We start from the raw sequence: 14,627 nt of genomic DNA on the forward strand, positions 1-14,627 counted from the left end.
AACAAGAAGGGCCATAACAATTACAGCATTTTCTGTATTGAGTTGCCAGGCGTGCCAAGCAAGGAGGCCACAAAAAACACAAAGCCCTCTCTCTCTGTGCCTGGAACAGAGAAGCATTCTCCATTAACATAGGCTGCTTTAGAGAACAAAAATCCCACAAGCTATCTCCTATTTTTCCCTTCCACAGCCTCAGCATTGCTGGTTCTGCATTTGTTCTACATTAGTTTTTTAATATTCACCTGCAGAATTAGCTATCAAGGCAATATTTAAAATGCCATCTGCAACAGCTTGGAGAAACAGTTCTTCTTCCCACTGAAAAAGGTGCAAGGACAGGAGGCAAACAGAGTGCTAGTTTCCAGGCCACAGGATATTGTCAAGTCCCCCCCAGACAGTCCTCTGCCCTTTTTCCACATTAAGAGTCCTCACTGAAAGAATGGAAATCCTACCTTTTTCTATTCTGCCATCTGCTTCAGCTGCTCCCTTGGGAATAATTGCTTTCACATAAATACCACCATGCCTTATGCTAGTATTTACACCACCCTAAACAGAAAACAAAAATAGGATTGTTAGTCTTTTTGCAGTTAGAATACTTAGTAATTAAACACAGTGTCACACAAGGAAAACTGTTCTTAGGAAGCATTTGGGCTACTGGCACGTAGAAAAAACAGAGAAACTATCAAAATCAAAATGTTACATCAAGCATGTTCTGTGCAGTCATGCAATTTGCTACAAATTAAGTTGGGGTGAGAAGACTGTAAAAACACAATGCATCACAATGCAAATGCACAAAACACAAACAAATGTCCTTCAGCAGAAACATGTCTGCATTTTGTCGGACTTTACATGCTTGCATGCACACCAAAGCTCAGAGATGTGCAAGAGCACAGCATGCCAAAGCAGGAGATGCACAAGCATGCAGTGTCCTACTCCAACACAACTTCTCTGATGTAACAGGAGATTAAGGAGTGCTGCTTTCTCTCAATTCAGACAAGTTTGAAGGTCTAAGCTGCTCAAGCTGAACTGACATTGTTTTTGGAGGGCCTTGGCCTTTCTGCTGATTGCAGAGGGGGTAGGACTAGATGGTCTTTAATTGTCCCTTCCATCCTAAACCATTGTGTGATTCTGGCTCACTGTGCTCCACAGACTTGGAGGGAAGAGGAAGACCAACAGTGTGTTAATGCTCACTCCCAAAGCACCCAGACAACCCACAGGTAACTGCACACCTCTCCTCACCACCACTGCACAGCAAAACAATGAAGGGGCAGAATGGGGGCTGGAAAAGCAAAGGAGAGTGAAGACACCACCTGGTCACCCCCCAAGGGAAATCTCTGAATTGGCTGGCATCTTCTAACATCTCTACAAAGCCAGCGCATGCAGGTCTGGTGCTACTCAATAACCAACTCCTGCTCAACCACTGCTCCTCCAACTCTCTCAAGTAATGGAACATGACTTTGAATAGACTGAGATGCCAAAATAACAGAATTTCCTTCTGCTCCTCTTACAATCCTACCCATGTATATGGAAACACCACTAGGCTTCCAAGTAATTCCTCCACTGAAAATAGCTGAATATTAAAATACATTAAAATGTATATTTTACATATTTATATATATATACATATATATATACATATATTTATTTATTTATTTTACATTTACATATTATACAGGAACAGATGCAGTGGAAAATGTATGTAAATTATTCTCTTCTTCCCTGAAGTGCCACTCTGTGGTATGACAGTCCCTAAACATAAAACTACCTTCAAATTATTATAGCCTGAAGAGAAATCAGTCTTAAAAAATATGGTTTTGCCTTCTATTGCAAGACAGCAGTGTCAGCCAGATCTCATTTGAGTTTATACAGTTTTTTGCTTTCTGCCTTTTCTCCAGCAGAGGGAGAACACTGAACATGGTGAATGTGACTGAGCATGCACAGATACCCCTAAATAACACTACTGCTTCCACTGCCTGTAGTGCCAGTCTGGGAGGGTCTCACTTCCTTCCTTGCAAATTTGCCACAAGATTAGGTAGCAAGGGACAAAGACCATCTTGCCTTTTGTACTCACAAAGCAGCATCTGTGATAAGAGTCTATTAGGACTTTGGGGCTCCACCATAAAACAAAAAACAAGAATTACTTAAAGGTCAGATGACAAAAAAATGAATATAAATTAATAGTATTACTTTTCAGCTTTGGTAAGATTAACCACACATCAATAAATCTATAAATTAAAGTAATTCTAGAAAATATTTTGCTTCCTTGTAATTTAGCAATTTAATGGGTTGCTGGGAGTAGAGAAAAAAGAGAAAACATCTAAAAACCTTGTCAAACAGTACCGTGACACTTATTCCCAAGCCGTTATCTTTTTTTGCTAGTTCAACCTCAAAGATATCTCCAGGTTTAAGAAGCGTTGTAGAAACCTTTTTAGAATTCACTTTGTTTGTTGTACTCGATGAGGAAGAATCCTTTATTTACAAAAACAAAAAAAAGAGAGAGAGAGAGAAAGAAACAAACAAAACAAAAAGAGACAATGATTTGCCTTTTGCCTTTGGAACAGCTGCTTTCAGCTAAGACCCTAAAGGGTGCGGTTTTGAGTCAGACGGAGTCCACCTGGCAAAGTACCAATTAATAAGACTCAAGGCTCACTGCTTCAACTCTTCCATTCCTGCCATTGAACAGGTTTAGCACACAAATACACTTGGCCTTTAGCAGCCAAGTCTTTACTGTCCAAGTGAGCTGGTTACAGAACACAAACTGCAGTATTTCAGCAGTACAGCAGCCTAGAGTCTGTTGGATTAATTAGCATGAGCTGCCGCAATTTAATTGAATAACCTCTATCACATGAACAGAGAAATCACTGCAAGCTGCAAACAGATTTGCAGTACTTGTGACTGTGCCCTTTTGGAAAGGTGAAGCAGCAACTGTATCTGCTCAAGAGCATAACTCACTGCTGAATTTTAATGCACAAGAGCAGTTTTTCAAGGATTAAATCAATCCCAGAAGACAATGAGTTCTGCTGCTACCCACTCCAGATGTATCACTCCTACTTTCCTTGAGGAAAAACTTGATTTATCTGCCAAGGGAATAAACTTACCTCTACGAGCAGTCACTAGGTTATGAACATATTGGACAAACACACAGAATTGAAAGGAGGTTTCCTACAGCCTCAGGAAGTGCACTGCAGATTCATCCCAAAGCACAATCTGCCTCTAATAAGACACATCTTGTGACACTGGAAAGCTGAAAGTTATTCCAAGTTACAGAAGTGATTTTCTCTATTTGTTTTGAACAAAATCACCATGCTATTAGAAATCAGCTTCTGGCATTAGCTGCAGGCTAGGCCAGGCTGCTCTTCCCTCACATCCTGACACCCAGAGACAGCTATCAATCCCACTCTCACACTGATGGGAAATATTCATATGAAATCCACTATGCCTTTTTAGCCGGCTGCTGCTCCTGACTGCTGGAGTAAGTTGCTTCATCCATGTCGGAATCCCCTCGGTCTGAATACTCCACAGGTTCCACTACCCCGGGCCTTTTACTTTTCACTCGAGTACTGTCCGACGAGGATCTCCTCTTCTCGAGGGCTTTCGAGGCCCCAGCCTGGGGCTCGCTGTGATGCTGGGCATCCTGCTGGGCTCTGCCACTGGCACGTTTGCCCAAGGTGGGCTGGCCCTGGGACAGGCTGGCGCTCTCGGTCCTGGAATCCTGGGAGCTCACACTTCCATCGCGCTTGGACAGCCCGGAGAGGCTGCCCGAAATGGGCCTCTGGTGAGCGCGGCACCGGCTGTGCTCCTCGGAAGAGGACTCTGCCTCGGTGTCCTGCACTGAGGAGGGCCTCCTCAAGTAACCCCTGGCTCCATTACTGATCTGAGCAGTGTTAGACGATGCTGCAAAGCAGGAGACAAGACAGCCATCAGCTTATCTGCAGCACGACACCCTTTTCTCAGCTTACAGCCCAGGAAGGTTTCACCCGCCCAGATATCCCGCAGAAAGCTCTCTGCTCACACTGCACCACCCCAATGGTTACCCTCACACACCACCTCTCCATCCTGTCCCTGAACACAATTCCCAGCTAGCTGGGGTTGCTCACAGGGGAGACTGCACATCCCTCCCTACCTTTGGACAGCCTGTCCTTGGGCTGGGAGATGACAAGTGTCACATCCTCAGGAGCGTTCTCCAGGATTTCCAAGGCTGCGTGCTGGCTGACACCTTCCAAACTGGTGCTGTTTATGGATATGAGGCGGTGCCCTGCACAAAAGGGGTTGTTCAGACACAGCCTAACACCTACATTTTTACCCATAGAGTACAGGTCTGACAACCTCTACACAATGCACAGATTAAAAATTACCAAACTTCAAGTGATGCTGGAATAGGGAACTCTAATCATGAAAAAAAAAAAGCCAAACCCCAAACCACACCACAAAAACTGGTTATATTTCCTCTTTTTAAACCTGCCAAATCTTTACATGTTCTGATTTCTACCTTCTCTTTTACTGTATAAGAAAAAAGAAAAAACAGAAATCAGATGTTAAATGAGCAATATGCAGTTCAGTTCAAGACACAGACTATGACGAGAAGGAAAAAAAGATACATTTTTCTCTGCCCCCCCACTACAGTTATGGTTATATATGGCTCCATTTCACTTTTTAAAACTTTAAAATTTAAGAATTTAAAAATTTAAAATGTAAAAAATTAAAGTAGGGATACTGAGTTTTAAAAACTTTAAATTACAATGCATCTGCAAGACAGACAATGGAAAATAAAGCCCTTATCTTTATGTATAACTTCAACTTTCTGCTACTTCAGGCTTTATCATTTTTACATTGATTTGTAAGATTGTTGTTTTTGTATAGTCTAAGAATGAAGCATCACTAGTTTTCAGAAATTGTCTGGAAGGTGACTGAAGGTCACTATTGTAAGGAACTGTGATACCCAGAGCCACAGATTGCATTTTATGCTATTCACCTGGTTTTAGAGTCCCTTCCAAATCAGCTGGCCCTCCAGGAATAACTGAATGAATAAAAATTCCCAGATCAAGTTTCCCTGTCTTCTCTCCACCGACTATTTGAAAGCCTAGGAAGAAAAGGCCCAAAGCAGGCAAAAATGTCAGTGATCACCATATAACTTAACACAAGTCCATCTTCTAGAACAAACAAAAACTTAGTCATTCTAATAAATGTAAAGCAAAAAACCCCAGACACCTCAAATTTCAATCTGCATGGAAACAGACAGCAAAGCTTTTTCATAAAGCTTTATTGTATACTCTTGTTTTAAGCAACTGATTTAGACTTTGTCTGTCTGTCTGATCAGGACACTCCAGCAAAGGCTACAGAAGACAACTCTGGCAAGAGAAACACACAAACAGGTGACATGAAATGTACATTTGCTGAGCACATAAAAATTGTTTTCTATCACATAAAAATTTCTGGTTTTCTCCATTGTTTGATGTTTCACAAAGAAGTCTGACCCTGGTCTTAAGATCCAAGTTTTCAATGTCTCTGTTTTATTTTGAGGCTCCTAATCTATTTCTGTTCATTCTACCACATAAACCTGGGACAAATATTCCAGAAGGGGAAAAAAAAAGCAGAAGATATCAGGTCTTCTCTATTCCAGCTTAAACAGCAAATTACCATAAATTGCATGGGGAAGAAAGAGGAGAAATAGTACATTTCTTTTGAATTTTTTTTCATTTCTGCTCAACTTATACATTACTATGCAGTGTAAACTCTAAGTATTACTGTCTTGTAGGCTTTTTTCCCCTCTCAAATTTACACTACAATCTGATTTTGAATGACAGAACAATGTCCTTAAGGACACTTTAGAGAGTCTTCCTAAAGCACAACACTGACATAAAATTTTTCATTACTCATACAGGGAAAAATTATGTGGGCTTATGCAAAAAACTCAGTGGCAGAGGAAGGAATGTAATGCAAATATCTCATCTCCCAGGCTCCTTAACATCAAATCAGTGTTCCATCTGATATTACGGGAATAAGGAAAACACTCCACAATTAGCACATAATGCTTTTATTGTGTCTTTTTTTTTTAAAGCATTCATTTAAAGCATTTACCACAGCTCAAAGCTGTGAAGTTCCACAGAGACAAAATTCTATACTGAAAACAGAGATAAACTTAAAAGGCCAACTTCAAGGATGACTAGTTCACAATATTAATATTATCCTACACTTATATGGAAAAACTGAAAAACAGAGTTGCTTAACATCACAGAAACTGCATTTTAAAAGCCTTCAAAATCCAGCTACTGCCTGCACTGCTTTGCTCAGTTCTACAATAAATGCTTAAACACAGACCAGAAAACTTTATTTTGTTTTTGGCTTCTAGAAATACATGTCAACAGCAATTTTAAAGCCACTTACCTAAGCCAAACTTTTCATCCTTTTTCAAGTTCACCAAAGTGATCTCTCTCTCTGGTGTGGCAACTCTGTTCTGTGTTGTTTGAAGAGAGTCAACTGTAAAGCCAACATTTCATGATCAGACACTGCCTCAACACTTCCCTTCAAGTTTACTTTAAAGTTCTTTTCCATTAAAAAAATATTACTTCTCTGATAACTTGAAAAGCTGTTTTGATCTAGTTGGTTCAGCTTTCATCTTCTAAGCCATGGCCAAACACAGAAAAAAACCTCCACAACCCTTCTAACCCACTTCCATCTTCAGCAGTTAAAAACCTTTTACTCCTCCTAAGAAAAGCAGCTGGCACAGACTTGTGAAGGGACAACATAACTGAGTCCTAGAATCTTTAATTTCATTAGTCTCAATTCAGGAAAATGTTTAGATCTGTGTTTATGTGCTCTGCTCATAGGTAGGGAGGATGCAAACACATTGGTAAAATTGAAACTGAGGGTCATTATATGGAATTACTGAAAGGTTACTCAATGAGTTCTCTTAATGGTGTCTCTTCATTAAAAAGCAACCAAAATTAGAAACATCTACTGAAACTTCTCTTGCTTCAATTTACTTCCTCATTTGCAACTCCACAGGCTGCTGATTCCACCTCTTCTAAAATCTGAGCATCCTCACAATACAACTCTGACTCCTGAGGCTTCCCATCAGGCTGAAGTAGAGCCAGGCATTTAAGAGACCCAAGGAGAATAATCTGGTGAAGAAAAAAAACCCCACTAACAAACACCAACCAAATGCAAAAAAAAAAACCAAAACACAAACAAATAAACAAGCCAAATCTCCTGAAACTTCAGGAAACACCAACATACTGCAAGTCTGAACTCATGGATTTGCTTCCTAGAGAAGACATTCATTTGGTCCAGGAGTGCCTGGGATACTTTTGCCCTAAGTGGAAGAGGCAATCCACAACTGCAGAAACCAATGAGTTCCACACACAGGTACAAGCACAGAACAAGTGATGCAGGAGAGTGCAGCAGGCTGCACATCATCCAGAAAAGGAGTTTTATCTCCCTCAAAAACACATCAAGCCTGAAGAGTGAAAGAACTAAAAAGAAACCACAGAACCAATAACCTCCTAAATAAGGGAAATGAGCTTTCAAGCACTTGATTCTGGTAGGAAAGAACACCCTTCAAGTGCTTCACTCTTTCATATCTGAAAAATATCACATACAGATGTCTAAACCTACCTCCCCCAAGAAGCAATCCAAAATAAATACTAGGAAAGGAAATACTAGGAAAAGGTCCTATCTAGCTAACTGACAGAGGCACAGGACAGGTGGAACAGTGAAGCATTTGCAAGTGACAAACTGACTGAACTAATTACTTATCAACTTACCACTCTCTTTTAATGCTGCTGATGACAGGAGATTTTCTGAAGTATTCATGCTAACACCTGTGACATGCATGGAAGTATTAGACACTGTTATCAATTTTTTTTAAATAAAAAAGCTACCAAGAATTATTTCAGTCTTTACACATTTCACACAAGCTCATTCACAATAGCAAACCACTTCTTTTAAAAATGAATAAACATAAAACTAGCTTTGTATTAGCAAATCCAAATTACTCATGTGCTCTAGTTGTAGTTTAAGGTTCAGATAGATGGTAGCTCATGCAAAGGCAATGAATTAAAGGAAGGACAGAGGTTTGGCCTTTATGACCATGGTTAACTTCAGATCAAAGTAATGGATCTTGAGCAATGAAGTCAAAGACTAAGTTTTCTAACAATATGGATATTGAATAAGCTGAGCCTAATAAACCAACACAACATATGTCCTGTTTTTTTTTTTTTTAAGGAACAAAATCCCTGCTGCAGTAACAAGCAATTTGAACAAGCTACTTCTATTTAAAATTGTTTGCATATATAATCATGTTTTCTTTGAAATTATCACAGCCAAGCAAATGTGGCCCTACTTTAAAGAGGATAAAATAATAAATGTACCAATACATGAAAGTAAATGAGGGAAGATAATTCAAGCTTTTAAATAAAGCAGCCCTGGCCTTCTCCAAACCTATGAACCCCAAAGTTCCATCTGATATGCTTCACCATGCAAAGAACCTATGTCCCCAGCACAGGCAGTGTGATCCAGCAGGACCTTCTGACATGTGGCTAAGACCCTCACCAGAAATGCTGCCCAGAAGATCATGGGCAAGCACATGATCATATTAATCACAAAACTAAAGGTAAAGAGTAAATGGCTGCAATCAGTCACTACATAACCTGCACACCTCATCTCACTCCTCAGCATTTATGCTCTCAGCACTGAAAATGCATCATTCCCAAGTCATTCTTGGTTCCAAGTGCATGGGGTGCAGATGTGGGATGTCACACTGCTTTGTTTGCCTTTTTTTAGTTTGTTTATAATGACCCCATCCCCAGACACTTAACCATCTTCCACTTTTTCTGATGTCCTGTAACTACAGGAAAGCCAACCAGCAGCTAAGGCTGCAAATATTTCCGTCATTATAGTCTCTGTTGTTATAAAGAGAACCTTCCAGAACCAGAAACTGGTAACACACAGACACTAAACATACACTTTTAATAACCCAGTGTTAGTTTAAGTCTATTTAGCTGCTCTGAATGTTTGTTTGTTGTTTTTTTTTAATGTAAGCTCTTTCTTTTAGCTAATAGTAAAACTACTTTTATGCATTCCAATCCTTGCCAAGAAAATGGAGTAAGTGCATCTGGCTTGCCTCACTACAAAAGTGTTTTTGTAAAACACCCAGCATACTGCAAAAATTTTTTTAACTAATTTATTATATCTGAAAAAAAACCCCCAAAAATAGAAGGAAAAAGTCCGAAGTGTGGAGCTACTACTTAGAGGCACTGGCCAACACCCAGCTGATACCGAACAGTCATTTCCAAACAACCACTCCCTACCTCCTTTCCACAGAAAACACTAAAAAAGTTCAGCCTTCACAAACAGACTGTGAAGATTAGCAAATTATTAAAAGATCCATATAACCAAATGGCACCCTGAAGTGATAACCTGAAAGCTGTTTTCTGCTACAGCTCTTACTTTACACCCCTGTGGACAGACTGGTGCTGACCAAAGGAGGATTTTTTTGGACTCCCTGCAATAATGGCCTGGATTGCTTTAACATGTGATACTCTACTCCCACTTTCAAATCAGAACATTACCATCAGTTAATAAATATACCAAAGCATTACACCCAAAGCAATTTTAGAAGTTTGTTAGTAAATACAGTAATATTATTTTTTGCATGCTGACCTACAACATAGGCTTGACCGGTATCTTCAATGGATGATGAGTCTGATTCATTTTTCTTTCTTTCAGGGCTTCTACTTAAACCTGCATGAGATTTTGAACTTAAAGGGGAGAAGGAGAGAAGGGGAACCAGACAGAGGGAAGAGGAAGTTGGGAGAGGGAAGGATCAATGTAATAAAATAATGGCATGAATAATAAATCAAAACTGATGCAAAATGTACATTGACTGTACACAAAGATACTGCAGGGTGGTCAGAGAGACTCTTACTTGCTTGGTTTTAATGCTCCCATTGTTGATCCAGTATCAAATTTTGGCATTTGCTGAAAGACCCTTCCCATGATATCTTCTATTTTTTTTGGGGAAGAGTCGAAAGCAGTAATAACATTTTTCCTCGGGGGGTAAACAGAGATGTGACTTTGGCTCAGATCATGAAACGACTTGCTCATAACTCTGGGTCTTTCCTCCCATGGACTCTTCTCGTTCTTGTCCCTTGCAGAGCCAGGAAGTGGCTGGAAGAGCGAGAGCTCAGAGCAGGACAGTCTCTTCAGGATCTCTGCCTGGACAGACAGGGGTCGGACAGCGAGTCTGTTCAGAGTGCTGCTGGCCAGGCTGCCAGTGCTGATGGCTCGGCCCATGTTGAAGCCTTTGACAGAGTCTGCATGAAGGTTCAGGCTCCTAAATGAAGCCCTTTCTGTTGAAATTAAAAAAAAAAAAAAACAAACCAACAAAACCCAAACAATTAAAGTTATTCAGTAGAGCTACTGAGAGCACCTTGTGCAAAGCATGCTTTTCAAACAACCAACTCACACAAAATGTATTTTCTCAAGATGCTTAGCAGAGATATATAATCACCCACCATGGAGTTTGCTCAGGAAGCAAAGTTTGGAGTTCATGACACTACACTAACCCAAAGTCCAAAACCACAGAATATTTATCCTCTTATTAGCATGAAGACTCATATTCCCTGTCAGGCTGCTGTGCCTTAGACTCAGACACATATCTCCTTCTGCAAAACAAATAATATCCTCAAGCCAAGTGACCTGGAACACTACATCTTCCTTTAATAAAAGTCTTTTCAAGGATTTGAACAAATAGGGCTCCCCCATCTCCACTCTATCAGATGCTACCAAACTTCCATCCATCCACTGCTTTGTTTTCTTGGCATGAGCCCCTCCACATTTACAGTACAGCTGCAAGGCCATGAGGGCTTGGCAGCATCTCTGCCCACTTACAGAGCACCAGTGCACTCAGGTGCACTTAAGGACCTGCCCTGCCACAAACAACCTAGCACGAAACAGAAAGTGTTGACTGGGGTTCGCCAGACTTTTGGACTCATTAGCAAGGATTCCCTTAAGCAGCAGTGAGAAACAGGTCTTGGGCTGTAATTAAATTCCTGTCAGCTGAGTCGTGGGAACTGTCTGGGTGGATGTTCTTAGCTGAAAGCAAATTCACAATAATACATCTTAGCCTAAACCCCTCTTAATTCAGAGCAAAGCTGAGCAGGGCTCCTTTCTATTACCCTAACTGCCTCCTAAGGCTAGCAGGCTGTGGCTTGGCTTTCACACAGGAACCTGATAAGCTGTGGCAACTGCTTGGCTGGTTAGAGACTTTAAAGGAAATCAGGCCACCTGGACCCTTCATAAACTTCACTGATGTCTCAGAGCCAGTTCACAGGGAATTCTCAGGAAAAGCAATCCTCAACCGCATATATATTTCTGATTTAGGGTGAACCAGTGGGGGGTTTTTAACCCTCTATACATGTAGGAAACAAGTTGCTTTAGGAAGCTGCACTGTAAGTCAAAGGGAAAAATTCTACTTTTTGGTACACATCACCCATTAGGTTTAATGGTAAATACTGTGGCATTTAGAAAAGAGTGTATTTGACAAATGCAGCCTCAGTCCTGCCATTCCAAAAGACTTTACTGCCTCCAATACCTCAGGCCGGAATAAACTGCCACAGTAACTCAAGCTCTGTATGACAGGCATAGAGATAGTGAAGATTTAGTTGTGGAAGGTATGTTTTTCTGTATTTTCATCAGGTGAATTAGTATACAACTACCACTTCCTTATCCACACCAAACACCTCTTCTAGCCACAGCCACCAGACTAGATAAGCTACAGAAAAATGATTTTGCCCAATCAGACCAGAAATCCACAAATCCCAATTTCCTGACTCTGACAGAAGGCATCAATGACAGCTGCACTTGCTGTGTTGCCATCATGGGGAAGACTACCCGAATAAAATGTGCTGAGATTTCTTCTCTTAACATTGTATTTACCCTCTGAGAACATCAAACAGAATTTCTATGGATTTCAGATGAATACTTTCACACCATTAACTATATTATATAGGCATTAGTAGGCATTAGGCTTTTCAAACCTTCTGCCAATTCCGTAACTGAAAATTCTCATGTGCTCAAAACTCATCATCTGTAAGGCTGACTTAACCCCTAATTTCCTTTTTTTTTTTTGTTTTGCTTTTCCATATGCCCTTTCTGGAATCCAGAATGCCATTTTCTTTACTATTATATATGTCCTTTTCTTTATTATTTTGCTGAATGCTTCCAACTACCAGCTTTTACTGGCATATTAAGGGTTTGATTTAGATTTAGCAAAGTTATGACAACAGCAAATTTTTTGTTTTAATTGTTTTTACTTTTAATAATCAGTGAGCTGGATTTAACCATAATCCTGATTTGTTTGCTTCTGATTACAAGTGATTGGTGGAATCTGGGACCTCTGATTTCCAAGTGATCTGCACTGTACAGAAGCAAACTATTGTTTCCCAGACTCCCACAGCACAACACATACTCCATCTGCCAAAAGAAACCAAGTTTGTCTAGCCAAGAAAGCCTTTCCTGTATTGCTTTTCTCTGCAATTCAGGATAAGCAAACTCTAAATCAGAGAATGGTAAAAAGGCTTTAAGTCACTTGGTCTTATTTCTTTGCCTGAAGTTGGCTGAGCCCAACAGAACAGAAAAAAGGCTGGATAGTTGCTACAAGCCTTTTCCCACTCCCTCCCCTCCCCTTTTCTTTTCTTTTAATTTTAAATTAGAGATTACAATGTCCACAGCAATGTGGTCAAACTTCATCCCAGCTACACTGGTGGAAGTCTGGATTAACAGCAACTAGAATGCAGACAGATAACAAGGAACAAAGAAAGCATGAGCAGGTAGACTGACCAAAACAGCACTTCCAGACCACACTGATGGCCAGCCAGCCAAGTCAGCTCTGCTCCAAACAGTGAAGAAATTCATACAGATGGGTTTTTTTCACTGTTTACATTATCCAATTAATACTTTCTAGCTAAAAAGAATGCCTTTACATTTTTCTGTTATGCACACAAGTTATGAAGGAAATGGGAATTATGAAGGAAAGATTAGTATCCATGTTGTTCCTTACTAGGCCCATCCAACATTATGGAAAATAAAGAGAGTTGTACCCAAGCTTAGAGATGGAGCATCATGGAATTTCCCCTGTTTCACTTGCACTCCCACGATCACATCATTACTTCCACATTATCAAACCAATCCCTTTCATATTAAGCAAAAGGTAAAAGTCCTGCTATTGAAATACCTTCAAGATACTTCCGAAAGAAAAGGCAAAAGCCTTTACTTAATTAAAGAGGGAAGTACTATTAGTGACCTGTTCTTAGATTCCTTTTAGTTTAGAGGAACTGCTGTGTGCCAGCTTTTCTGTCTTCTCCCAACTCCTTTCCCACCCCTTAAACAAAATCTAAACAAGCTTAGCTAGTAGGGTTTCTTCATAGTATAAACCCTCCAAATGTAGATCTACACACACACAGCACTCAGCACAATTACTGAAGCTCCAGTTCAGTTTTCCTCCTTACAAAAATACATATAGATTGCTAATACAAACTAACACAGCATCACAGTCCTTACCAATGTCCTGAGTGTCTTGGTTGCTCTGTCTGGTTCTCATCTGTAGCTGGAACTTATGCTGGGAAGAGCAGAGATGCAAAAGGTACTGGCAAGTCTTGCTATTGTCAGTCTGAAAGGCATGCTTGATGCCATCTGATGTGTTCTGCAAAGTTATTTTCTTCTTCTACGCAATGGAGAAAGAAAAAAAAGTCAAAGATTATTATAAGAAAATTATTTCTTTTAGCCTACAAAGAATTCAGTGTTTGCTTGTGCACAGTTACAGCATTCAAACTTTCCTGAAGCAAAATGCACTGATGAAAGAGATTTCTATTAAAATAGGAGTCAAAGGTAATGTGAGATTTATAAAGTAGCTCTTTAAAGCTACTCCTGGGCTAGATGAGAAGGGGTTTTGTTATTATTTAATCTGTCTCTGTTACTGTTAGTGCTGAGTAATGACAACCAGAACTATTACATTTTGCAAGATGGGGTTTTCAAACACCCTGAGGAAGTCACAAGGGATGCTGGCATTTAAGAGAAAAATAACTTAATGCTGATCTATTTACCAAATCTCTCCGTTAATGTTCCAGGTCTTGAACTTATATTTTCAGTAATTTTTAAACTTGAATATATCCATTCTAGTGAAAACCATCTCACAGATAAAATGGGCTGTAGCTTTTCAATAGGGTATCAGACAGAATTAGAAGTGCTGTTTTCAATACCTATACAAAGGTAAGCATTTGAAGCTCAATGCTTCATTAAAAACTGACACATGATCACCAGATTATGGTGTACCCACTCAAGTTGGCTGGTGTTGTCCAGATCATGTGTCAGCCTGTTATCTTTTATCATTTAACTTAATTACTCTTGGAAATATAACTTGAAAGCAACATAGGTGCATGTCCTAATTATACTGAGTACTGGTATTTGCCTGTACCCAGGCCTCTAATGCAGGATTCTCCGTCTGGTGCTCCTTCACTATGCTTGTCCACACAAGCTAAGGAAAAAAATAAAACCTTCAAAACATGAAAACTCCTATTTCAGTCCCATAATATGACAGCCACACAAAACATGCTGTAAAGCAGCAGCTTAATTTG

At 40.0% G+C, this 14,627-nt stretch overlaps 2 protein-coding genes across 4 annotated transcripts in view; both read right to left on the reverse strand.

Annotated features, from left to right (window-relative positions):
- Positions 1-13,711, reverse strand: part of PTPN13 (protein tyrosine phosphatase non-receptor type 13) — a 34,189-nt gene extending 20,478 nt beyond the window's left edge. Inside the window, exons 1-10 of one of the 3 annotated variants that reach the window (XM_031066418.1) lie at positions 13,555-13,711; positions 9,920-10,343; positions 9,655-9,752; positions 7,758-7,814; positions 6,379-6,471; positions 4,967-5,074; positions 4,118-4,249; positions 3,434-3,888; positions 2,320-2,463; positions 447-540 (exon numbers count right to left, since the gene is read on the reverse strand). In XM_031066418.1, coding sequence (XP_030922278.1) covers positions 447-540; positions 2,320-2,463; positions 3,434-3,888; positions 4,118-4,249; positions 4,967-5,074; positions 6,379-6,471; positions 7,758-7,814; positions 9,655-9,752; positions 9,920-10,343; positions 13,555-13,594 — 1,645 coding nt within the window. In that variant the 5' untranslated portion in view covers positions 13,595-13,711. Of the gene's footprint in view, positions 1-446; positions 541-2,319; positions 2,464-3,433; positions 3,889-4,117; positions 4,250-4,966; positions 5,075-6,378; positions 6,472-7,757; positions 7,815-9,654; positions 9,753-9,919; positions 10,344-13,554 lie in introns of those variants that run through there. The other 2 variants (XM_031066419.1, XM_031066420.1) reach the window with 2 other exon arrangements.
- Positions 13,712-14,434: 723 nt separating this feature from the next.
- Positions 14,435-14,627, reverse strand: part of LOC115949521 (tyrosine-protein phosphatase non-receptor type 13-like) — a 51,729-nt gene continuing 51,536 nt past the window's right edge. Inside the window, exon 15 of the mRNA XM_031066476.1 lies at positions 14,435-14,527. Coding sequence (XP_030922336.1) covers positions 14,435-14,527 — 93 coding nt within the window. The remainder of the gene's footprint in view (positions 14,528-14,627) is intronic.

The sequence above is a fragment of the Geospiza fortis genome, unplaced genomic scaffold, assembly GCF_000277835.1.
Source record: "Geospiza fortis unplaced genomic scaffold, GeoFor_1.0 scaffold11, whole genome shotgun sequence".
NCBI lineage: Eukaryota > Metazoa > Chordata > Aves > Passeriformes > Thraupidae > Geospiza > Geospiza fortis.